The 27,018-nt window shown below is 41.2% G+C and overlaps 2 protein-coding genes across 3 annotated transcripts in view; both read right to left on the bottom strand.

Moving 5' to 3' along the window:
- Positions 1-201: 201 nt before the first annotated feature.
- Positions 202-12,150, bottom strand: hmgcs1 (3-hydroxy-3-methylglutaryl-CoA synthase 1 (soluble)). The gene is made up of 10 exons (XM_062434571.1): positions 12,062-12,150; positions 9,918-10,366; positions 9,292-9,417; positions 8,108-8,272; positions 7,118-7,286; positions 5,989-6,159; positions 4,851-4,957; positions 4,632-4,757; positions 3,639-3,796; positions 202-2,860 (listed from the first exon to the last, which is right to left on the bottom strand). The coding sequence occupies exons 2-10, from the start codon at positions 10,363-10,365 to the stop codon at positions 2,783-2,785; spliced, it is 1,548 nt and encodes a 515-aa protein (XP_062290555.1). The 5' UTR covers position 10,366; positions 12,062-12,150; the 3' UTR covers positions 202-2,782.
- A 1,688-nt stretch (positions 12,151-13,838) lies between these two features.
- ythdc2 (YTH domain containing 2) overlaps positions 13,839-27,018 on the bottom strand; it is a 37,892-nt gene continuing 24,712 nt past the window's right edge. For both annotated transcript variants that reach the window (XM_062434411.1, XM_062434409.1), the window contains exons 27-32: positions 26,031-26,150; positions 23,644-23,795; positions 22,989-23,163; positions 20,168-20,371; positions 19,773-19,955; positions 13,839-14,770 (exon numbers count right to left, since the gene is read on the bottom strand). In XM_062434411.1, coding sequence (XP_062290395.1) covers positions 14,708-14,770; positions 19,773-19,955; positions 20,168-20,371; positions 22,989-23,163; positions 23,644-23,795; positions 26,031-26,150 — 897 coding nt within the window. In that variant the 3' untranslated portion in view covers positions 13,839-14,707. The remainder of the gene's footprint in view (positions 14,771-19,772; positions 19,956-20,167; positions 20,372-22,988; positions 23,164-23,643; positions 23,796-26,030; positions 26,151-27,018) is intronic.

The following is a 27,018-nucleotide window of genomic DNA, read 5'->3' as shown; positions in this document are numbered from 1 at the left end:
TTATGTATGTTTACAGGTTGTGGAAAAAACAATCAATATCTAATCACAAAAAACACGATCTGGTGGCCTCCTGCTGGGGCTGAGGCTCTTATTGTTCATATTTAGAAGCTGAATTTCTTTGAATGTTTGGAAACATGACGTGGCAAAAACATGGATCATTTTTGAATAATTATGATTAATGATGACAAAGTGATGACAGCACATTTTGAATGTCCATTTATTCTTGATCACTACATGTTTATACAAACTGTCTGGATACATCCATTCGCTCATATCTACAAAGCATAAATAATCTTACAGTTGTACTGTACATTACCATCAAAATTGGTAAAGATCATGTGACCTCTGAGACAGGCCCTACAATCACACAGCACAGATATTACTGTATAATGTGATGCTAATGTGAGAAGGGCTTGGTTGCAGAGGAACCAACTCTGACTGTACAATTAAAAAGAATATCTGTACATTATTAGGAGAAAAGCTTTGTCTGTTTACAGTTTATACATGCTTATTGTAAGGCTGGTCAAGAACGTCGTCACCTGACATCAACTGTCCTGACTCCTCTGAACCCTGCGTACAAGTCTACCAGTCTGTCCATCAACAGGAACACACCAACACTGTGAAGTTTAAGGCTGATGTTCGCCACGTTTTCTGCCTGAGCTCCATCTCTTTCAACATCTGGTTTTGTGTTGCTGACTGCAGCAGTTGTCAGATCAGTGTCAGTGTTAAACAGGAGAAACAATCATTTCACACAAAACACACAGAGGACAAACATTAACTCACAGAATAAGACATGAAGCTGTTTCAGTTCTGTATGTTGCAACTCATTCTCCTGACGTGTACCTGCATTAAGCCCTTTGACATTAAGGCTTCAGTATGAGAAAATGGTACCAGTGAGAGACTGTGAGACACTGGTTGTTATGAATGTGTAGCTCTTCTTATGTTGGCTGTTTCCTGTAATGAAGAGCTACACTGAATCTGTTGCAATCGTTGTCTGATAAGGTGTTTCCACTACTTATCTGATATTGCATATACCTTAAAAAGGTGCAATAACTAATATATTTTTTGACTTTTTCTGCAAAATAAACACCACCACCAACATTGGACTGGGTATGGCTACAGTCTGTGGCCACTGTCTGTACTGCAGAGTGAAGCAGGGTGAACACAAGTGCAAAGCTGGCATTCCATCTGTAGGACAGGTAAGGAACCTTATACAGATACATCATATTTACACTCAATTCTCTAAAACTTTACACTCATGTTGTATTATACTATCTGTATACTTACAAAATGTATTCTACTTGTTAATTATGTGAGAGTCAAATCACAACATAATCATTTTAAAGAAAGCTGACAATGTTGCGCTGTCTGTATTAACCAGTCATATTCTGCTGACTGCACCTTTTAAAAAGAAGAATACTGGTGTAATGTTTTTCAACTCTGCATTGGTTTACTAAAGCCTAACCCACTGATGTCTGCCACTCTGTTTAACCTGACAATAAGAGGAGCTCACAGACACACTGGAGAATGACTGCTGCAGGAGATTATGTCAACGACAATTCTTTTACTTTATGGGTTTGTTCTCTCTTCTCATTATGATGAGCTGTTATTTGCTGTGTATGTGGTGGCAGTAAAAAGGCAAAGACACAACTAGTACTTTGACTGTGGCATTGCAAAGTGCTTTGGAAGAAAATGAGGGCTTGCCACTGATAATTATATCAATCATATCAAACACAGAGTGAAAATGTTCCCAGAGTGTGAAGTGGCATCTGGTTTCACTGTGGCAGATCCATCAATGGGTCTAAACATTTCATGAGATAAAAGGCAGAAAAACTGAAAAACTAAAATGACACAGATGTTTAACAAAATACTTTTAGTTCTACATAGATCTACGTAACAGAAGTGTTGGAGGGTAACCACCAAGCACCAGTTCTTCTTTTCTGTGGTTGAATGTTTGTTGCCAGGCTGACATGTTGACTACATTAGCTCATCTACAGCAGTGTGAAGTGAGACTGTCTGCAGGCTTCTGGGTGGAGCTACATTTTGAGTCTGGAGTCCCACTGTTCCTGATGTTTGGTTACATGTCCTGTATAAAACTGACCATGGCTCTTCATAGAAAACTGAGGTATTGAACAGTTCAAGCTCCATCTCATGGTGAGGGTCATCATGACAGGTTGCCAAGGCGGCAGCAGCAGCAGCAGCGCTAGTTTGATGAATAAACACATTTTGAGGCCCACTTCCCTTTGTTCTTTTAAATCAGCAGGTGGCCTGAGGCGACATTAATTATCTCCATTTCCTCTTCCTGTCACTGGCTGCCAGCTGCCAGGAAGAAGTCTGCTTGTTTAAACCGATATCAGCAACACTCTCACAAATGTCTGCCTGTGCTCCTCCCAAATATAGAGATGTCCATTTAGCACAAATGCAAAAGGAAAATATGTAAAAATGTAAACTTTGAAATAAAGAATTAATAAAACAAATAATTATCACATTCAATATGGAATCTATCATCAGACATTAAGTTTACTGTCCAACCGTAATGGACGTGGACACCAGGTGGATGATGGGATGGGTACAGGCAGGTCCGGAGTGTCTACAGCTGTCCACAGGCCTCCACTGGCACACTTAAATGACACACAACTCCAACCTAATTAAGTTTATGTATGATGATTTTAGAGGTGTTCTGTCCTCTCTTGCTAGCCTTCTGACCTCTAGTGTTGTCTAGTTATAGTACAGTTTCCAAATTCTTGGACATTGATACCTCTCAGAGGTAAACTGAGCACTCTCAGTTGCTGACAGCAGCCTCTGGGCCAGAGGTGGCTGCAGGGATGCGAGGCATCTTCTTGGCTGGACTGGGGATATGCTGGAGGAGGAAAACAGACCCCAAACATTATCAACACACATGAGGAAACACTGTCAGTCAGAGGCATTTAGACATACAGCACTGAGAATTGTGGAGGGCAGACATGCTCACTTCAGCTGCCAACAAGGGCTGGATATGCTTTGAAATGTAACAGTAATTGTGCAAATGTATATTCTAAAAATGTCCTTTGTTTTCTCAAGTGTAAAGAGAAAGAGTCTGTATTTGCCTTACATTAAATACATTTTATCATATTGTACTAAGAAGCCTCCCTGACTCCACAGCATTATTCCATCAGCACAACAGCCGTGTCACACTCATCACTCTGCTGTTAGTGGTGCATAAAAACTACATTTCTCTCAGAGTAGAGAAACTAGTAAATAAGTATTTCCCGTCACTTAAACATTGCTGTTTTTTGATTGCTGATAATGACATATTTCCTGCACACGTTTCACATTAAAAGCCTTCCAGCACCTCAAAGGGCATAACTCTTCGATGGGAAGTGGGACCTATCTTCACTGTTTATGAGTAATTTAAACACTGGCCTTCATTTGAAAACATGCAGTATTTAAATGTCATTACTTATACTAAAACCATATTTTCATTTCATACAAGATGAAGCAGAATATGCATAATTTCTTTTAGTAATTTACCTCTTTATTATTGTTAATTATTGTTCATTTTTATGCCTTTAAATCTCCTTTTATGCCTTATATAAAGGACCATGAGTTGCTGCAATAATAATGTACTGAGAACATGTCTAGAGAAGGAAGTGTAGTACCTCGGTGCCAGTGCTGGAGCGAACAAGCTCCGGCTCTGCAGGCAAGTCATCATCCAGAGGTGTCCTGGCGTATTCTCTGCGGTGTTTCTCATCCACACGTGTCAGGTACCATGTTCCTGGGAACAGATCCTCCACTGGGCTTCGAGGGATATAACTGGCTGTATGGACAGATTAGAAATGTGTTACCACAGTGTTAAGGCAAGCAATGAGACACATAGGACTAATAATCAAATCAAGTCCTGTTTGTGGGATTAGCTCAGGAAGTGCAAACACTTTCTCAAAGCTTCAGTTGACAGAGGTTTGGCTCGTACTCAGTGTAGTTTATGTGTTATTATGCTTCCCACTGCTTTTCTTAGCAAGACACGCCCTGTGTAGCATTCAAGTGCTATAATTGGCCAGCTGTCCTGTGGGATCCATAATTTACAGAGGTGGGACTCTGTAGGAAGTTTGATTGAACAAAGCTTTTATCATTTTATGTTTTCTTTTTGTCAAAAAAAACATACTATCAATCAATAATAATACCTGAGATCAGCAGGAGTGGCCTCTGTTATGTCTACATAAACTAAACTCCTTTGGAGTAGATTGTAGAATTTGTTCTAAAATGATTAGCAACACAGAGATCTATTTTATAACATGAGGCTGAACAAGTTCTCAAAAAAAAGATGAATGACCCCACACATACACCCTTTGACCTTCAGGCCAAACAACTGCACTCAACAACGTGTTTAGACTGCCTGTGTGATCAATAAATATAATGTTGATTCCAGAGGCCATGAGAGAGGTGGTCTGTTTGATCAATTCATTACTTAACATAATGCCACTGCTAGTGTTATGATGAGGATTAGTATAAGTAAGCTTTGTGTCTTTGAACTGAATACCAACTATAAAAAACAGATTATTGGGCTTGTGAGTCGCAAATGTTTAAATGTCCAATTAGAGTCTGATAGCTGTGAAAAGTGAACACACAGTTGAGCAGTGACAGCAGGGTCGTACCAAGGTGGTGTGTCTCCTCTCTGAGCTTCATGCTCTCAGAGAAGACAGCAGGAGAAACCTTTTGCCTCGAGTCCAGTCTTGCCTTCAGGTCACTCATACTGGACACAAGTTTGTCCAGAGCAGAGCCTGCAATAAACAAGTCCACATATCACATGATAGAACAGAACTACTGTCTGATGGCTGTGCATTGTGATCTGAAGTGAAGTGTGGTTGACTCACCAGGTGTGTGATCCTGTGTGACTCTCAGAGAATACAAAGTGGCAGCAAACCCTGATCCATAGGAGAACACTCCAACCCTCTGACCTGCTATCTCTGCAGCTGTGTGTCTGCAGCACAGACAAAACAAACACTGACAGTCAGTTAAGTTGCAATAAACTGCAGTAATGTAGTTACAGGACATAAATGGTTGCTGAGCATTCTTGTATCAGATGGTAGTTTGTAGGAAGTCAGCCAGCATGTTCATGTACTTCAGTGACTTGTGTTGCTGTATGAAGCCCTTCACTTGTGAAGATAAGATAGTGATCATCATGTGAACATGTGACGCTGTTGTGGTTCGGATCTGCCAGAAACAAACAGACTTTCATTCAGTTTTAAGCTACGTTATTATTATAAACTTTTCTTGGTTGTTTCTAAGTATATCTTCAAACCCGATAAAATATGTTAGTCATCAGGCATCTGGATCTTAAATTGTCAGAGAAACAGGCTGAGAAAACATTAGTGGCAGCATGGCTTGTAGTCCCCCCCCCCCCCGAGACATCCTGTGTCCTCTGAACAAACACTGAATTATGTAGTTTCACATTAAATCTCCATATATGTTGGTTTCTGAGAGGAGGAGACATATGTGGTTAATTCAGCTGCCAGTAAAAACCTCCTGAACGTCTGGATCTTAAGTTTTTAGCCACAGCTTGGCTCCAAGCCCCACTGGACATCCTGTGTCCACTTTTGTTTGTACCTGTTTGAATGAATGGGTCTGTTTGTTTTGGTTAAGAGGAGACCTCTGCTGATAATGTAGCTTCCGTATACACCTCCTGAATGATGAACACTGAGGGAATTCTAACTGGGAGAAGCTGACTACAGTGATGTTGTATAACATTGAAGACAACTCCCATAATCACACACTACTTTACCACGTCACTGAACTGACATAGTGTGTGTTTAACCATGCGGCTGCCAGGATGCCTCATTTAGGATTACTTGCAACACAAACATGTTTTAGGTGAATTGCAAGTTCATAAAAAATGAATTGAGTGTTCATTCAGAAACTGATGGAGGGACTGTTATTAACTTCCTGTCTCTTGCCCACGTGGTTGTAACAGCCACTTGAACAGAGCAGATGACCATGAAAAGTCAGACATACTGTGCAATGAGTGATGCCAGGCAGCCGTAGACAGAGGGGGTGTACATATTCCCGTTCTGGTTGGAGATGAGCAGGGAAGGCTTGGTCTTCCTCTCAAACAGGTCTGCACTGGCCTTCATGAAGGCCTTCTCAACATCCCGGTCAAAGTAGGTATCTTCTGGCTTCACGTCTCTGCCGAGCAAACACACAAACATCATCAGTCAAACTAATCATCACAAAGTGGTTATTGCAATGGTGCATGTTAACACTTTACAGGCTATCTGCACATTCTTTAAGAACACACTTAATGACTTCACTAATTAGTATTATTATAGTTCCAACTACTGATTATTTTTTACTTGAATTAATAAGTTAATAAAAAAATAATCAGAAAAAATGATAATAATAATAAATAACATAAAGTGAATTAATATAATTACACTCATTCATTTTGCCCCATCTCAAATCTAATTTATTGCCTTAACTCCTACAATTCCACACATTTAAAGACATTTTTAGACCTTGAATATCTAAATTTAAGACTTTAAGGATCTGCAGGATGCTTTAGAAATGAGATCAGATAGTTAGTGGGGGGTGTAGTGCTGGATTGAAGTCATGTATTTATAATAAGTATAAAGCTACAGAGGCTTCTGAACTTCAAAATGAAGTCTTAGGATTTGGAAGATGAAGAAGAACCGGGCTGGGTATAGATTCCAATTTCACATATTGATTCTTTTCAAGTTCCCAATTCGATTGATTCAATTAGGAATATTTCAGTTTCAATACCAAATTCACTTGGATTCATCTGGGTGTCATCCTGCTCCAATTTACAGCATGTCAAGCCATGGTGAGAGAGGAGCAAAGCTGCATTAAAATAAATAATCAGTCATAGGAAGGATTTTGATTGGCTGTCAGCGTTTTTATCGTTCATCAAATCACTCTGAAAGTGAACCATCGTTTTCCTCTATCGTTATTATTATAGTTGTGGTGTGGAATCAGAGAAGTGATTTTTTAAACCCAGCCCCAAAGGACACACTGTCAGGATTTTGGTCATTTTCTAAGTTTAGTCACTGGGTATTATAGAATTTGGTCCAATGTTGGTTAAGATTTATATAAAATGAACTTCCTCCTGTCTGTGGTCCAGCTGTACCTGAAGGCGTCAAGGCCTGTGAAGGGTCCCGTCTCCGTGTTGGGGTTGGGTTGGTTCAAAAAGTCATTGAGCATCAGTCTAGCCAGCGACTTCTGCACCAGCTTGCAATATGGAGAGTGGAAGACTAGATAACCAAAGTCCTCCAGGCTGAAGCACTTCTCGGAACCCTCTGTCAAAAAAACCAAAACAAACAAACATGTATGACCAGGAAACACACTTGTAGAATTTCTAACACACTGACAGTGAAGTATACAGCAGTGAAACCAGTTTGACCAAGACCTGGCCTTGCACTACTTTATCTGCATCTGTACCCTCCCACCTTTACCAGTGTGCTGTGTGCACTGAGCTGGGTATAAAAATGTGAAAAGTGACAACACTCATTTTAAAGTCAGGAACACACCAACATGTCAAATAGCTGATGTGCTGTGTCTTTGTGCTGCCATGGAAACAGAGCTTACTATGTAAAACCTAGAAGGCAGTGCAGTAATGGCTGTATTGTGAATGGATAATAATGCATCTTAGACATCCTCACTTCCACAGATGTGTACATGCTGACACATCAGGTTAAAGGCTAATTTCATAACACCTACTTTATGGTCAATGAACTTGAGTAAACTTCTTAGCACAGCAAGCCACATAAATCCTAGTGCAGCTAACATCCTTAGTCCTCTTAACTAATCAAGCTGCTGTGCATCCAGGTCCTCTGCTCCACATGCTGGACAGCCACAGCAGCTATCTCACACAAAGCTGCTGTGGCTGCAAATATAACGAATGCATTACACTTGTATTGCTCTTATTATGTAATATGGACATTTTTAGTGGAACCCGTAGTTTAATAGATGTAAAAAGGTCTTCAGATATATAGCAGCTGAGATAACAAATATTTTCACTTTTTAACACAATGAACCCCATTTTTAATATGACAAATAACCAAATAATGTGAAACCATCAGACTGTAACTGAGCTTACATTAAACATTGTGATATGTACCTCTTTGCCACTGTGCGTGGATCTTGTTGCGGTACACAGAGTAGCAGCGGTCCAAGGCACTCAGGTAGCACTCTATAGACAGCTTGCCGTCCACCACAGGGTACTCTGACACCAGGTCAGGCTTGTAGAAGTCATATGCATGCTGCATGTGGGTTCCTCGCAGACCTGCATCGAAGCCACAGCAGTTGTGTTAGCACTGAATACACACAGCACAAGTGAGCACCTGTAAATGTACCACTGCACTGTCCACACTTATCTACATCTGCATCTGAGAAGACAGCTTGTTCTCCCTCTTCATGTTAAACTGGAGTTTTTGACCCATGAACATGAAGCCTTTCAATTAAAAAAATGCAAACATTTTGAACCTGTTTGGAATTGTATCAAAGTACATCTGACGTTTGTTAAACTAAAGCTTCTCGACACTTCATCTGTCATTTCAGTACACAATTCTTTGTGTCTTCCCTACATGAATCTGATGATGGACTATTTAGATTTTGTAGAATGTTTCACCATCTTTATCAAAAAGCCTTGATAATGCTTGTTTAAATGTTTTAAATTAGGCAACTTAGTGTAGAAATAAGGCAAACCTGACTTTTAAAACCCTGAACTGATAAACAGCTGTGTAATATCAGGAGTATTTCATGAAATAAAAATACTGGGAATTAAAACAAATCTAAGACACAATGTAAGTCAGTCAGATTTTCATCTGTCTGACTATCAAAACCACCAAATGAGGATTTAGCTCACTGATTAAATTTGGGTTTTATGCTCACCTTCAAGTATTGGTGTTAATAAACTTTCACTGAGATACTTCATGGTATTTAGAACACATATTGTCTCGTATGTTGTTTTATGTTTATTGTCTGTTGCTGTTGTTATGTGTATAAGCCACAGGGGGCACACAATTTCATTGTACTGCTGTGCAATGACAATAAAGGCATTGAATTGAATTAAATTGAATGTACTATAACTTACTGAATCAACGCACAGTCTTTCAAAAAATAGATGGTCAAAAATCGTGAATGAACAGAAGAAAACAAAGAGCCCGGTTCTTCCCAATCAAAAAATATTAAACTCAGTGCTGAATAGTTGAGATGGTTCAATCAAAACTTGTGTGACTGATAAATCATTGAAGAGCACTGCCGAACAAACTGAGCACATCAAACAGTTATCAGTGGACTGACCTCGTTCAAAGGCCAGAGGAGCATTAGGTCCAACCAGCATGGCCACTGCACCAGCACCACCTGTAGGCCTGGCATTCCCTGAGGCGTAGACAGCAATGTCCCCTGCTACCACCAGAGCATAACGTCCTGCCCACAGAAAACATGAGGAGGAGGGAAACAGAGAGACACACACACACAGGTCTCAGTGACATTTAACACAGTGACATTTAATCTATTAAACACTGTTGCAGCAACACACTGTGTAGAGCGGAACTAGTCATTCATTGCATGAATCAATGCATCTATCAGCTGTGATTTAATCTAATCAGTCAGAATATAGACGTAATCAACATGAAACACAATGGGTCTCCCTACACTGATACTGTTACTACTACTACTGCAGCTCCAACAGGCTGCATGTCTGTTACTGTTTTCATTCAGTATGGAACATTTCACTTTTAAATGTCTAAAGGGTCATTACTACTGACTGACAGAAAGGCAGATCATTTAATTTCAGATTACTGCATGTTCATTAAATACACATTTTGAAAGTGTTCACCACTTTGTGATATTTTACAGACTAAGCAATTATGCAACTGAGTGGAAATCTCCAACTTATTATGAAATACATATAAGTGATCACTCACCATCCCAAGAGCTGGACTCCACCCAGTTGACAGCATTGAACAGTGCAGCGGTACCACCATAGCAGGCGTTTGTGGTGTCAATGCCCTCCACATCTGTATTGCCAGAATCCTCAAACAGCTGCATAAGAACTGTCTTCACAGACTTGGACTTGTCAATAATGCTCTCAGTGCCAACCTCTAGTCGACCTATGCTGTCATAGGACAGGCCATTCTTCACCATCAGCCTCTGCACCACTGTCAGGCACAGGGAGTTGATGTCCTCACGATCTGAGCAGAAGCCCATACGAGCTTGCCCCAGGCCCACAGTATATTTACCAGCTGCTACACCATCAAACTGCTCTAGCTCTGTCTGGTCCACATACTGAGACGGGAAGTACAGTTCCATGGCAACAACACCCACATCTTTGGGCCATGGTCCCAAGCAATTAATTGGAGCTGATCCAGGCATCCTGTACAAATTGAGAGGGTTTCACATTCAGCATTATATTATTTGACAAGTGTGTTGTGTGTTGTGAGTGTTGGAGTACAACAAATGATTGAATGAATATTAACCTGGTGCCTGCAATGTCCTGACTGCTAATGTTGGAATGGATGCAATGAGTTAAAAGGGTGAAGGACGGACACACCAACACTGACAGCTACACATGCACAGCCAACTATTCCCAAAACCTGATTAACTAGTCCATAAACAATTCAATAACTAAGCGATGTGTAGTCACACAGCACCAGCTATATGACAGGAACAAACAAACAAACTAGATTTATCTTTCATTGTACAGGTTTACAGCCCTGCAGCTTGTTTGTTTTTTTAATAAACATAGAAACAAACTATTAACACTGGATATTCAAAGTAATGTCAGACGTTAGGCAACATTAGACATGATACAGTTTTGCCACTGTTCCAGTGTCAGGCTTGTTACAGCTACGGTAAGGTTAGGTTTACGTTAGCTGAGTTAAATGACAAGGTGACCAGCTAACATGTTAGCTAACATCGTTTGTTAGCAATGTGACGCTTATTGCGGTAGCATTCTACATATGAACACATAAAACACCTGCATCCATTCACATGCTACTCACGTTTAGCTAACACGGCTAACAAACCACATACACATCTATTAACTACTACTTACTAACGCTTGTTGCGCTCAACGTTTAAAGGATGAGAAGTTGAAAACTAACGCTTACGTTAGCTCGATTCATGCGCAACTTGTTTCGTGTCGTTTAGTGTCAGCCAGCTGTTAGCGCTTCTGATGGTTATAACACGGACCTAACAGCTACAAACAGCTTGTGTTCAGCACTCAGACGCCAGATAAGGATTGAGGAGAGAAAAAGTAGGTGAAAGGGTAACGGGATTTCCTGGAATTTAACGTAAGTCGTTTATAACCACTGGTACCGACATCTGTAACCCGTTATGTTCTGACACTAAATGGTCTATTGGGTAAAAAAAGTTGATTTTTTAACTTAAAGAGCATGTGGCTGTGATTAAACAAAACCCCATAGTTGGATAAAATACATATTTGGAACCCCAAATTTGATGGGCCACAGAGAACAGAGTTACTGCAAGATTTCAGCCTGTCAGGAAACAACCCGGACTGAATAGCTGACGGACCGGCTTCCCATAAGGCTGTATATATATATAGATATGTACATATATAGAGATAGATAGATAGATAGATAGATAGATAGATAGATAGATAGATAGATAGATAGATAGATAGATAGATAGATAGATAGATAGATAGATAGATAGATAGATAGATAGATAGATAGATAGAAGAGGTGTAATTATTTAAACCGTAACGTATCATATAAGACCATGTCAGATTATTCTGCAATATTATATACAGGTAGGTAGTAAACTTTATTGATCCCCCTCGCTATATGTATATGCTATATATATATATATAAATATGAATTTGCGCAGAGCAGCAGCTTAATTTAACGTTACTTTGCTCATTTGTATCTTGTGGCTTTATATGTAAACAATTATGATGCAATGTCAAACATTCCACACTAACAACACTCGAGATAACAGGCTTATGTTGTGTTATTTTCTATTAAAAACTAAGACGAATAGGTTTTAAGTTCTGTGCTTTCGTCAGAGTTACAAATATCAAGCTACTATGTTACAGAAAGCTCCTCACCTGTGTGCGAAGTTAACTCCACTGATGGGAAAAGTCAGCACGCCGTTGTTGTGCGTCCAGCAGCAGCACAGTATTTATGTCTGATGATGACAGGGAAGTGGACACCCTACACTCAGCACCTGGCTTCCTGACCAATCACAGCTCACCGATACATTTGTCAACATGCGGCGCTACCAAGCCCCGCAGATTTCTGACCAATCAGAGATTAAGAATCACAACCACGCGCCAGAGCTCTATCAGCGGCCCAATGGTTTGACGTGCACGATGTATGGTGAGAGAGAATGAACCAATCAGAGGGCTCAAGCAATTCCTGGCGCGGTACACACGGCAGTGGCCAGCGCTTCAAATACATAGGGTATCCATGGTAACCGGGATCCATTCATACAATTGTCACAAGGTTTCCGGTAATGACAGTTCTGAACTCTATTATAAAGAGATGTACCTTCACATTTCAAGTAAGGCCTTCCCAAATTATTCTGCAGGTACTTTGTGGATAACATATGGAAGTCCTGACTTTCAACAGTTTTACTCCTAATGAAATGATATTAGCGTAATTTAAACCTGTTTATACATTTAACACGTCACATACAGGTCGAACTTTGTAGTAGTCCCACTGTTATCTCAGTTCTGTCCCACCAGTGGTGGAAGAAGAAAACTTTAAAAAATACCTTAAGTTAGACATTTGAAATTTTACACAACTACATTTAATCTATAAAATAGAATTTCATGACCATGGAGAATGACCTCTTCAAGAGTGTTGTAGGCTATTATATAGTTAAACACAGAATTATATTATTGGGTTCTAATTTGTGATGCATGTTTGTGAGCAGCATTAATGTTGTAGCTGGATAGTTTGATCAATTAATGTGTTCAGTATGCATCATATGTAAAATGTAAACTTGTTCTCACGTTCACTGTCAATGCAGCAGCAGGAGAGGATATTCAAAATTGACATAACAGTATTTGTAAGTCTTAATTTAATTAAATAAACAATAAAACCATCTCAAAGTACAATATGCAATAAATATATGGTGGATGAGCCTGTGGCTGCATTATAAATTCTAAAACACAGCAAAATATTTTATATATATATATATATATATATATATATATATAACACACACAACGACACAAACAACGCAAAGACGCATACAAACAGAATTTAGTTAAGTTACAACTAGTGTGAAGCTAATTGCGGTCCAGTATTCAATTTACACAAGTATAATAAAAGTTGAAGCCTTCAGTACACATACATTGACAATGGACCTTACACTGTAGAGGAGATATCTTGTACCCTGCAACTTTTGTCATAAAAAATGCAACAACAAAAAAGTGACCTTTGCACTACAGTAAATCAACATGTCATTGGGGATGAAACAATGGTGAATAGAGCATTTCTACATACATGAAGTTTTGGAACTTAACAGATATCCAAGATCATAACAGTATATAAAAAACAAAACAAGAAAAAGCAAATATCTCCTTTTTAAAAAGGTATATTCACAGACTGGATTTTTCAGTGAGGAAGAAGGAGTTGATGTCTCTTTAAGAACTTAATTGAACGTAAAAAGTAATTGAAAAACCACATGCAGAGGTGGTGCAGTAGTTTTTATTCAGGCCCAAGTGGTGTCTGCTAAACTTTCTATCTGACAAGCTTCACAACCATGACAACCATGACAACCATGACAACCATGACAACCATGACAACCCCCCCCCCCCCCCCCCCCAAAAAAAAAAGAAGGAGATCAGCAAAGAGCTCAATCAGTTTATTGCAAAGTAAAAAAGTAAAAAGTAAACATTCCTTTGCTCTTACAGCTGAAAAATATGTGATGATTTTAACACTTTAAGGTTCACATGTTAACTACATATATTAAATTCTTTTCTGTCTTCATTGCAGAATTTTTTGCAGCGTTCACAATGTGAGTCACATACTTTATACAGTATACACTCTGATTCTGTAGTCATGCTCCAAAGGCACCATCATCAGAATGTAGCTTTAACATATATAACATAACATAACACAAACAATTGTGACAAATGTTCACTTTTGCTTTCTGCTGAACTACTGGTGAGTAGCGTGTGCAGAGAAACATTGTTTATGTCAATAATGCACCCGTAACAACAGTAACTATTATTTAAAACATTTCCTCTGCCAAAACATTACCATAAAAAATAACTGTACAAAATGATAATAATCTTAACTGTAATATGCTGCAACAATGTGAATGAACTGTAAGAGCTTCTGAAGCTATGAACAGTGACACAATTATGATAAAAACCTACAGACATTTTTCATCATTCTAATTCATGTTAAGTGTCAGAACATTTCAGCTTTTCAGGATCCAATTTTATGGTCAACATATTGATAAGAATAAGAACATATGACTTTGTGCATATAAAGAATACAAAACGAATGAAAAGTTGCTTATTAAATAGACAAAACAGAGATGAGAAGACGTTGAAAATTCATCATTGTCTCTTACATTGTTCTGCTGACTTGCTAAAGCTTGCAATCCTTGTACCGTTTAAAGTAATTAGTAGTAGGTAGTTTGATCCAGTAGTGCAAGAAAGACAACTTTTTGGGTAATCTCAGTGTGTAGTGCAGAGAGATGTACTGATGGTGGTGAGGCTAAACCTCTGTTAAACTTAATTGCCAGAGTTCCTTTCCCACAGTAACAGCAGCTGGCTGCCTGCCTGAGGTTCCAACTCCTACAGAAGAAACAGAGTGATTTTATACAAGACATTCTCTACTGATTAGCTGAAGCTTAATGTGATGTGAACATATTGGAATGAAAAGTCTTTATGACTAAATGACTGACAAAGCAAACCTGTTTTTATACAGTTTGATGAAGACAAGTGTTACAGGTACTGCACTGAACCTCTTATAGAAAGCATAAAAACTCATTTAGAAATCTTGGAATACAGGATTGACTGGAACAAAAATAATAAGAAACTATGAAATATAATGGAGAAAAACATAGGAGAAGCTTGTAGAAACAGTTAGAAGGGGCCCTGTGGAGTTGTGTTGTCAATAAACAAAAGTTATATGAACACTGGGTGTTACTCACCACATCTCACTGTTCTTAAACATGTTAAATACATTTCCTTACTCATAAAACATTTACAAATCTGTAAATATGATAAATCCTTCAATGTTTACTAGCTTGCAGTCTTCTTTTTAACCGCCTTTTCTGGTACATAGCTGTTTTATGGTTCATTAAAACCTGTAGATCTGTTGAATAGTTTGAAACTACTGGCATGACTGTGTATTGTATGCATGTGCATCATCGTGCAGATGCACCAGACAAACAAAAAAGGGACCCAATCATAAAATAAACTGTTCCCTAGCATTACTGGTCAGAGACGCCACAGGATACTTTTAAAGATCTCTCATCATCCTTTTTATAAATACCGAGTCTTTTTTAAACATATCTGACATTTTAGTCACCAAAAGTTATTTAGAATTGACTCAGTTCAGATCCCTCTGTCCTCCATCTGCTGGAACCACAGTGCATTCAAAACATATTCATGAGGGGCTTTCAGAGTGTAAATTACAATACATCGATATACATTGATACATCCATTAAATGATCAATGAGCCAATAGCATCGATGCAAAATGAAAACATCAATGCATATCATCATCTTTAAGATGTGCATTTATTTAGAAATTCCCCTGGTGTGCAAACCTCTAAACAAAATGTGAGCGGCCTCACAGCAATGGCCAGGAAAAGACTGTGAAGATATCCTGACCAGAACTAAACCACAACTCTAAGGGGCCGTTTACACGAAGCCAGATTTCGAAAACGACCCCCCCGTTTCGGTATCTCACTATGGGACACACTCCCTGCGCTTGTCCCCAGAAGCTATTTTTCATTACGCCAGTCCTGACTGGCAGACAGACGTGACGTCCGCTCCTTGGAGGAGGAACTTCCTCCTCCATATAAAAACCGGGCGTAACGTCATCCATTCAGTCTTAAACCTCTTCTCGCTCCCAGAAGCAACCTCTCAGACAGCAGGTGTAGCTGAACTAGCAATACAGTTCACAGAGCGAGCTAACCACTCGGTCGCTGAACGCTACGTTATCCTGAAGCTGCAAAGCTATCTGAGTACAACTGCTAGACTGTCTCCAAACAGTAGCTGCTACGGAGCTAACAGAATGACGGAGCCTGTACCTTCCCTCACCATGGAAAAGGTCAGACCACCGCCTAGGACGTGTATGTGCGGCAACAAGATCGCGGGAGCAGACACCCACTCTGTTTGTGCTGCGTGCCTCGGGCTGCAACATGCCCAGGCTGCACTAGCATTCCCTGTTTCTTGCGAGCACTGTGCATGCCTGTCTGATAAGACCCGCCGACGCAGGCTAGCGCGCCAAGCTAGCGCGCCAAGCTAGCTTGTCGACAGCGGACCCCCGTCACAGGAGTTAGCGGAGAGCCCCGAGGGAAATGCCATCCCTACGAGTGCCGGCTGGGGCGAACAGCTCGATGCCATTGCTCCGCTAACCGACCTAGATGAGCCCGGAGCTTGCCTGATGGCGGAGCACGGGGACATCGTGGTCGACGGTTCTGACTCAGGGGACGAGTCCATTAGCCTCGGGTCTGACTATGACTACGAGGACCTGGAGGACCCCTTTACTCCCTCGCCGGCTGCAAAGCCGGTGCCCGGGGGTGATGTGGGCGGCGGGTCTCCAAACCCGCATGCTGGCACCGACCTGCACGATGTCTGTAAGAGAGCGGCTGCAAAGCTTGGCATCGCGTGGCCAGAAGCCCCCACTGAGGCCTCCAGGTCTCGCTATGAAGGGAGAAGGCTGCCCACGGTCAAAGCCTCTGCTAGACAGCGGCATGGAAGAGAAGGGGTTCTCACACCTCCCTCCGGTCGAACTACTGCTGGCGTCCCACCTCCATCCCTCGCAGAAGTCCACCATGACGGTGGCGGGCCCCACGCTACCATCAAAAGCTGAGTGTTTTCAGTCCTCACTGACTGACAAGGGCTACAAAGCGGTGGCCATGTCAGTGAGAGCCCTGAACGCGTCGTCGTTGCTAATGGCCTACCAGGCGGAACTGCAGGATGACATGACGGCCTCACCCAGCCCAGCCCTGTGGAACAAAGTGTGCGTGGTAACGGACCTCTGCCTGCGTCTACACAGGTGCGCCGTCCAAGCCTCTGGTAGAGCCATGGCCCTGATGGTCGCTCAAGAGAGGGCTAGGTGGCTGAACCTCTCCAGCCTCTCTCAGAAGGAGAAGGCTCAGCTCCTCGATGTCCCCGTAGACCCGAAGGGCCTATTTGGTCCAGCGGTTGCCACCACGCAGAGACGATGCGAGGAGAAGAAGAAGGAGGGTGAAGCGCTTCAACTATGCCTCCCCAGGAAGGTGCCATCCCCTCCCCCTGCAGCACCCCGGCAGACGTTTGCCCATGCTGTGAACTGGCCAGGTTACCGCATCCCAAAACGCCAGCCCCAAGCCCGTGGTGCAGCGGGTCAGTCTGTCTGCTGGACAGCACAGGCTGACCGCTGCGGCTGCACGACCCAGTGCAGAGAGACCACCGTTAGGTCCGCTGGCGCAGCGAGCTCAGCAGTGAGGTTCATGCGTGGCATCAAACTGGGTGTTAAAGACAGTAACCAGAGGTTACAGGCTCCAGTTTGCGTCCACTCCGCCCAGATTCAACATGGTTTTACAATCACAGGCGCAGGGAGAAAAAGCGCATATTTTGCAGGAGGAAATCAACTCTCTGCTAAACAAAGGAGCTATCCGGATAGTGCCATAGTGTTCATATCCATAGACCTGAAGGACGCATACTTTCACATCCCTATTTATCCCCCGCACAGGAAATATCTCCGATTTGCCTTCCAGGGCATAACATACGAGTATTTGGTGCTCCCGTTCGGCCTTTCATTAAGTCCATGGGTGTTTGTAAAATGCACCGAGGCTGCCATTGTCCCTCTAAGAGAGGGAGGAATGCGCTTGGCTACATACATGGACGATTGGCTTCTAGCCGCACAATCCCCCCAGCAAATGCAGGCTCACACCAGACTGCTCACGTCACATCTGGCCGCCCTGGGTTTCACGGTGAACTGGGAAAAGAGTGTTTTGATCCCCACTCAGAACATCACTTTCATCGGTCTGTCTCTGGACTCGGCCGCATTCAGAGCGCGTCTGTCAGCGGAGAGGGTGGGAGCCTTTCAGGCATGTCTGGCACTTTTCCGCAGAGGGACGAGGCTAAAGTTCAGAGTGTGTCTGAGACTGCTGGAGCTAATGGCATCGACCCTGACGGTCATTCCGTTTGGCCGTTTACACATGAGATCTTTTCAGCGGTGGGTGGTGTCACTCAATCTGAACCCGATGCGCCACGGACATCGCCAGGTCTCAGTCCCCACGCCGTGCATCCTGGCTTTGCGCCCTTGGAGACGCACGGCTTTCCTGACGACATGAGTTACCATGGGAACGATCCTAGTCCGGAGGGTTATTACTACGGATGCCTCTCGAGCGGGCTGGGGAGCCACTTACGAGGGCAGAATAGTAAATGGCACGTGGAGCTCACAGATGCAGTTGTTTCACATAAACTGCTTGGAACTTCAGGCTGTGTCACTGGCACTGAAACATTTTCTGCCCTTTTTGAGAGGACAGCATGTTCTGGTCAGAACTGACAATACCACAGTGGTGGCATATATCAACAGACAGGGAGGGCTGCGCTCACGTCAGCTGCACATGTTGACACACAGACTGATAATGTGGAGCGGCTCCCACCTACTATCGCTGAGAGCCACTCACGTACCGGGCATATTGAACCTGGTGGCGGACTTACTGTCCAGGGGCAACCCTCGCTACAAGGATTGGAAACTCCACAGCGAGGTGGTGGCTCAGATATGGGAGAGAGATGACACGACCATTGTGGGACTGATCAGCAACAATGATGAGGCACCATACAGAGAGGAGGTCCAGACGCTGGCCACCTGGTGCAGTGATAACCACCTCAACCTCAACACCAGGTAGACTAAAAAAATCATTATTGATTTCCGGAAGTCAAGGACCACACTGCACTCAGGCCTGAGCATCAACAGGGAGGAGGTGGAGTGTGTCACGGATTTCAAGTTCCTCGGCCTGCACATCTCGAAGGACCTGGGCTGGACTGTGAACACCACCCACATCATCAAAAAAAGCCCAGCAGCGTCTCTTCTTCCTGAGAACGCTGAGGAGGAGCAAACTCCCTCCACCTTTGCTGAGGAACTTCTACCACTGCACAATAGACAGAGTGTCCTTACTTTCGGATGCACGGTGTGGTACGCCAGCTGCACTGAAGCAGAGAGGAGACGGCTGAATAGAGTCATCAAGACAGCTCAGTGGATCGTTGGCTCCCCACTCCCACGCCTAGATGAGATCTACTCGAGACGTTTCCTCCGACGGGCCAAAAAGATACAGAATGATCCCACTCACCCAGGTCTTTCTCTGTTCGCCAGACGGTAGTGAACTTTTTTATCTTTATCTTTAAATGCAAATTATATTTGAGTTGCTTTTTGTGATTTGATAGGAATGAAAGTGAATGTGATATTGTCTCATATTGATCGCTGGCTCCATAGACTTTGTGATATCAGTAAACATCGAATCGTTGTTCATTGAAACGATATGATATCGTATCGTGAAGAAACTTGTGATTTACACCCCATGACTTAAACTGTGATGAACAGTGATGTGTTGTGTTGTTTTCTAACTTCTCACCTGCCCGTCTCTGCTGATCTGGACCCTCTTGTGGTCGTTCCATGGGTTGAGGATGTGTTGGGTGCACTGGAAGGGAACACTCTCCTTGCAGATCCACTCCACACTGAAAACCCCTCCCAGTCCCATGAACCCCCAGTCCTGGCAGCTCTCCCGACTGATGGCCGACACCATACGAGCGTAGCCCTGTAAAAAAGACAAAAATCCTTATTTATACTGCACCTTTGCAGTAAGGTCAAATTCTAGCATGTTGTCTAAGTTATGATGATAGATTACATATAACATGATACAGTTTAGACTACAGTCAGAACAATATCAGAAATATGATCCAGGAAGTCCAGTAGGAACTGCAGATGAATGCATTTAAAAGCTGTTCTGAATGTCACCTCATACTGTACCTGGAAGTGTCCAGAGCCCTGAACAGAGAAGATGAGGACGATGAGGTTATTCTCCAGGAAGGCCTTGCTGAGTTTGGTCTCATTACTCGGTGTGGTGGACCAGATCCCTTTCTGCTGAGAAATCTCTATGTTCCTGACATTGCTGCTCTTCATGATGAAGTAGCGCACTGATGAAAAGGCCAGCTGAGGAAACATCGAGCAGTGCTGTGAACAAGAGGAGGACAACATCAGCATAACTAAACTGTCAATAAGATCCTTTCATTGAATATCACTAATTCTTTCTCTGTGGGTAAAGATTGGTTAGTATCAAGTCAATTTAAACATCTCAATCCAAACAACAACAAAGGCTACCAGGGAGACATGAGACACAACATCATCATGAGCTCTTGCCTCTAGCCTCTGAGACCCAAACTAATGTTCTCCTGCTGATTCAATCTGAAATTCCACTGAAGGAAAAATAATACTTGTACTGTTATTGCATTGCTGCTCTTCTGACATCTTTACAGCTGCTTCCTAAACGTTCTCACAAATCCTCTGCTACAGTGGTCAGTTGGCAATGCTACATCATCTGCAGAGGCTCTTTGTATGAGTTTCACTTCTTCTAAATTTGTCATTGCAACTTACATTATTACATCATTTATGATTGTCTGCTTAGGTTTCTTTATCTCTGTGTCTATGTGTAGTTCTAGGTTCTACGACGGAGTATTAGGGCCACATGAGAAAAAAAAAAAAAAAAGATTTCTGCGACGAGATTAAACTCGACATGATGACTGTAAAGTCAGCACTTCGACATTAAACTCGAAATGTCGACAATAAAGTTGAAATATCATGCCGACTTTAATCTCAACGTGTCGACATTTAAATCGACATGTCGAGATTAAAGTCTACAATATAACCCCTCTGTACTGCACGCAGGTGTAACCATCGATATCCTGGCATCTGCCTTCAAAGTCGTCATGTTGAGTTTAAACTCGTCGTGGAAAAACATTTTTTTCCTCATGTGGCCCTAATACTCCGTCATAAGGTTCTGTGCTGTAGGCCCTCCAGCTAAAATATTTCAAGAAAAAGTATGTGAACCCTTTGGGACTACTTGGATTTCTGCATAAATTGGGCATAAAATGTGTTCTGATCTTCATCTAAGTCACAACAATAGACAAACACAGTTTTCACAGGTAATTGGAACCAGGAGTCAGCCAACCTTGAGTCCAATCAATGTGATGAGATTGCAGGTGTTGGTTAAAGCTGCCCTGCCCTATAAAAACCCACACCAGTTTTGAGTTAGCTGTTCTCAAGAAGCATTGCCTGATGTGAACCATGCCTCGCACAAAAGAGCTCTCAGAACACCTACGATCAAGAATTGTTGACTTACATGAAGCTGGAAAGGGTTACAAAAGTATCTCTAAAAGCCTTGATGTTCATGTGTCTACGGTAAGACAGATTGTCTACAAATGGAGAAAGTTCAGCACTGTTGCTACTCTCCCTAGGCGTGGTCGTCCTGTAAAGATGACCGCAAGAGCACAGCGCAGAATGCTCAATGAGGTGAAAAAGAATCCTAGAGTGTCAGCTTAAGACTTACAAAGATCTCTGGCACATGCTAACATTTTTGTTGACAAATCTACAATAAGGAAAACATTAAACAAGAATGGAGTTCATGGGAGGACACCACGGAGGAAGCCTCTGCTGTCAAAGAAAAACATTGCTGCACGTTTGAAGTTTGCAAAAGAGCACCTGGATGTTCCACAGAACTACTGGCAAAATATTCTGTGGACAGATGAATCCAAAATTGAGTTGTTTGGAAGGAACACACAACGCTATGTGTGGAGAAAAAAAGGCACAGCACACCAACATCAAAACCTCATCCCAACTGTGAAATATGGTGGAGGGGGCATCATGGTTTGGGGCTGCTTTGCTGCCTCAGGGCCTGGACGGATTGCTGTCATCGATGGAAAAATGAATTCCCAATTGTATCAAAATATTTTGCAGGAAAACTTAAGACCATCTGTCCGCCAACTGAAGCTAAACAGAGGATGGGTGATGCAACAGGACAACGACCCAAAGCATAAAAGTAAATCAACAACAGAATGGCTTAAACAGAAGAAAATCCGCCTTCTGGAGTGGCTCAGTCAGAGTCCTGACCTCAACCCGATTGAGATGCTGTGGCATGACCTCAAGAGAGCAATTCACACCAGACATCCCAAGAATATTGCTGAACTGAAACAGTTTTGTAAAGAGGAATGGTCCAAAATTCCTCCTGACCGTTGTGCAGGTCTGATCTGCAACTACAGGAAACGTTTGGTTGAGGTTATTGCTGCCAAAGGAGGGTCAACCAGTTATTAAATCCAAAGGTTCACATACTTTTTCCACCCTGCACTGTGAATGTTTACATGTTGTGTTCAATAAAAAATGAAAACATATAATTTTTTGTGCAGTATTAGATTAAGCAGACTGTGTTTGTCTATTGTTGTGACTTAGATGAAGATCAGAACACATTTTATGCCCAATTTATGCAGAAATCCAAGTAATCCCAAAGGGTTCACATACTTTTTCTTGCAACTGTATTCTAACCAAAGATAAAATTTCAGTCCTGTGATCCTCTGACATGTGAAAATGTGTTGGCTGACTCTGCAGCCAAACAAGCTGCCATTTCCTTTTCCTCCATGATATGTCAACCTGCATATCTCATTTATGTACACTTGTGTCTGGATTCCATTGCTGCCTACATCTCTTCTGCTAGAGGGTCAAAAGGCTATGTAAGAGCAGTGGATCAGGTGTGTTTACATGTGCGACTGTATGTCATCACTGCATTGCAGACACTGAGTACCTTTCCTGAAGAGGAGGGACAGGGGCTGTCAGAGGGACTGTCCATGCTCACAGAGCAGGAAGAATTGCTGGAGGAGAGAAGGTCATCGGACAGATGATTTATGGGCAGTGAAGACTCATCTCTGCTGTGGGCTTTCTTTTGATGCAGGCCTGAAGCTGCTGACGTTCTAGACAACCTACAGGGAAGATATTGAAATGGTTTAATTTGCTGTTAATACGACCTAAACACTTACTCCTTCCTCAACACTTTACTTGTTGTCTTCATAAATGTAGTATCATGTGTATTTTCCCAGTGGTAATTTCCATCAGTATAACAACACTCAGTCAGTTTTTATATGAAAACTTAAGATAGATTATGACAGAAATCTCAGTAAGATGAGAACATGTTAACTTGTGTTATGGAGCTTTGGGTTGTATTTTTCCATATAGCCTTGGTTTACAGTTTACTGTATTAATTACAGATACTGTTTTGTAGAGTCTTTATTAATCTACAGACATAACACTATAAAGAGCTGCAATGTAAATATGTTCCCTGTAGTTTAAGCAGAATGTAACAGCACTACCAGCAGCCAAAGGACAAGCTTTTTGTTCTTTGATATGGACTTTTACTGCACTACCATCAATGCAATGTAAATGTTATTGAGATTACTATATACTTGTCATCGGTGGTGTCAGGGAGTGGTTGGGGGTTACTCTTGGAATTCTTCACAAAAGTCTGGGGCCCATCCTCTGAGAACATGGGCCGGGGCCGCTGGCCGATCCCTGTGGGCTGCTGTAGGCCTGCTCCCTGCTCCTCTGCTGCAAGCACCTGTGGGAAGAGAGTTTGATGGAGTTGTACACATGAACACAGTGTCAATGCAGAATCATACATCATATAAGTATGGTGTGAATGTAAATTAACTTAAGCATATGGATCTAATAAGGCAAACCACAGCAGTGACAGACAGCTCAGCAGGCAACACAGATGTTAAAAATACATTCTCATGTCAAGTCTTCTGTGAGGACACTAGAGGCTCTAAAAAAAACTGCTTCTCACTGAGAGAAAATGATGTGTTGGCTTTGTATGGTATGGTATAGATGAGCTGCAACAATTTATCAGTTAGTTAATTGACAGAAACACCTACTTCTTTGATAGCTGATTCATTGTTTTGAGTTGTTTTTGTAGAATAAAGTACTTCCAGCTCAAATGTGAATATTTTCAGGTCTCTTTAGCACCTACTAGCACCTAGCCTGCTTTTCCCTCCACACCTGCCTTCCATCAGCCTCACCAGCCCTGCCCTGTTCCCAGTGTTTCCCCCAGCCAATAAGCTCCCTGTTCTCCTGTCCAGTCACCTGTTCCCTCGTTAGTTCAGTTTGTATTCAAGTCCTGTGTTAAGTTAAGTCTTTGTTAGAACTTCTGTTCAGTTTTGCTTTGGCTGCACTTCTGAGTCCAGAAATACAGATCAGTTGTTCAGTCTCCTACATATGGGTCCACCTGCTCTGTTCCTTCTAACAAATTACAGCCTGGTAGGACAACCAACATGTTTCTATGAAGTGAAATAAACAATGTGAAGAGCGCTAGGCGACACAGTCAGACACAAGTACTTCTCAATCATTGTGTGTCCAGCCCAAGCAAGTGTCAATTGCTAATGCATTTATTTTAATATTTAATGTATTTATTTTAATGCAGCCATTAATTTTCACTGTTGTTACATTTAAATATTGTTAAAGCATTATTGCAGGAAAATGTTTATTTTTTTATTTCAATGCAGCTAAAGACAGTTACTGGTCTGTTGTGATTAGGGGTGTGACGATACACTCAGCTCACGAGACGAGACGAGATTCTAACTATATTTTTAAGAAAACTTCAATGAGGAAATACATGACTGTTCTTTTATTTAAAATTCACAAAATGGAAATTGATTGAAATGTTTGAACTAATCATCTTGTAATGAATCACTTGTTTCTACTTTCTAAATATATAATTATCATATGCAGTATGCAGCACTGTAAAAGGTTTCCCCATATAGATATTTTATAGATGGATCATTTTGGTATTTATGGAAATAACAACCATAAATACAAAAGTTACATACAATCACAAATACTAAAAAGTAAATTGTAAGGAGTAGAAACAATTCTAATATATAAATATAAATTAAATAAAGAATCCAATTATCACAAATTATAACATATTGCTAATAAAAAACACAGAAATAAAAGTAAATTGCACAAATCCTGTATCACATAAATACACAAGTAGAACAACATATAAATTGTGATATAATTTGGTAGTGTGACTCATTTGACTTTTTGCATCATTAGGCTTCCATAGCTGCACTAGATTCCCTGCTCCTCCTACCTCAGGCTCTCAGTGTAGAGACCTGAGGTTAACCTGCTCCTCTCCTCATCTCATACTGCTGACTGAGATCTTCTCAGCAGGTAGGAGCTGTAACAAGGTTAATGATCCACACGTGACATTATAAAGAGAAGACATGACGTGCAAATGATCAATAGAAAAAACGATCGTCTTTTTATATATAATTATAGCTTCGCTATTCACGTCGACGAGAAATATCGTCTCGCGAGATCTCGTCACACCCCTAGTTGTGATTAATAAACTATTTTGTTGATTAACTGCACTGTCCATTTGGTATTATTATGCTGTTTTGTTAAAGAATGCTTAATTTTCACTGTTGCGTCACTTTACATTTCAAACAAGTGTGAAATCATAGTTATATCATATCGATAAAGATATTTGGCTTCAATATCAGGATGCAATCATTTGTCCATATCATGCAACCCTACTGTGAATACATAAAGGTCACTAATTATAGATACATTTTAATGCATGGCTTCATTTTAATATTTAACATCAACAAAATCATCAGTCATATTGTAAAAAAAAAAAAAAAAAAAAAAAAAGTGATAGTATTGACTGTGAAGACAACTTGTCTGAAGGTGCTCATCCTTAATGTGACACTTAACAGTGCTGTGACTCACATTAATCTTATCATATACTACTGATAAAAATGACGCTTGATGAAAAGTGAGAGTGACTTACAGAAACCAGGGTTCGGATGATGGCCTCGTCTTGTTGAGACCAAGGCTTTGAAGGACAGCGGATCCTCTTGATGAACAGATTCTGCCACTTCTGCCTCAGTTCAAACACCAGTCCTGCTGCCTAACAACACAATACACAACATGAGATGAAAGTGCATGTGCTGTAAGTTCTAAAAGATTTAGCACAAATGAATCAATGAGAAAGAGAGAGAGAGAGGCTGACACTGGAGTAATGTGCTCTCATCTAACCATCTCCTTGGTTGAGGTAAATGGATACTGAAATACATAAAAGCATGGATTCATTACTCAGCCCTTTCAACTGAGAACATATGTGTGATCTTAAAATAGTTCCTGATTGGAAAATCAAAAGATTGTTTGAGATATCCAGACAAGATTCAAATGTGACCCCCTAAATTCTCAGCTTATGATGACAAGTCTCTCTCAGAGAGCAGTAAAAAGAGAACAGACTCTTGAGGCACATGTTCTGCTAGATAAACAGTTTAAACATCATCTACAGTCAATCCAATGAGGAACAAATGAGTAAAGGCTGAGCTGAACTGAAGCAAACCCAAACTGGTATATCCTGAAATGAGTGAATCTGTCATAGACACAGTAGAATTAAATGGGGCAGCAGTTTTGGAATACACATGTAGACTGTTTACTAGTACACAATGATGTTTTTTAGTTAACAAGCTAAAAGATTTTGGAAATACTGGCATGGAACACAGGAGGTTTCATCAAACATTTTGTTAAAGGAAACCCAAAACCTACCAGTTCTAATGAAGAACTGAATTTCTTTTAATTATCATTTTTATAATCTTATTTTATTTCTTCAGTCTTTTAATCTCTTTTTTAGACTAGTTTTAGTCCAGCTTTTATTTTGTCTTTTTAATCTACTTTAACCTTTTACCCTACTTTTTAATAAACCCTCTCTTTTCTCTCTTATCTTACTTATTTATTGAATTATTTATTTACTAATTTTTTACTTA

Source organism: Scomber scombrus, chromosome 15 (genome assembly GCF_963691925.1).
Source record: "Scomber scombrus chromosome 15, fScoSco1.1, whole genome shotgun sequence".
In the NCBI taxonomy this organism is placed as follows: Eukaryota; Metazoa; Chordata; class Actinopteri; order Scombriformes; family Scombridae; genus Scomber; species Scomber scombrus.
This window is presented reverse-complemented; position numbering and strand designations above follow the sequence as displayed.

Coding starts and splice junctions, on each gene's coding strand:
- hmgcs1 (XM_062434571.1), bottom strand. CDS start 10,365: ATGCCTGGATCAGCTCCAATTAATTGCTTGGGACCATGGCCCAAAGAT. Junction 6,160..7,117: donor ACAGGCCTTGACGCCTTCAG/GTACAGCTGGAC, acceptor TTTGCTCGGCAG/AGACGTGAAGCCAGAAGATA. Junction 3,797..4,631: donor AGAGGAGACACACCACCTTG/GTACGACCCTGC, acceptor CTGTCCATACAG/CCAGTTATATCCCTCGAAGC.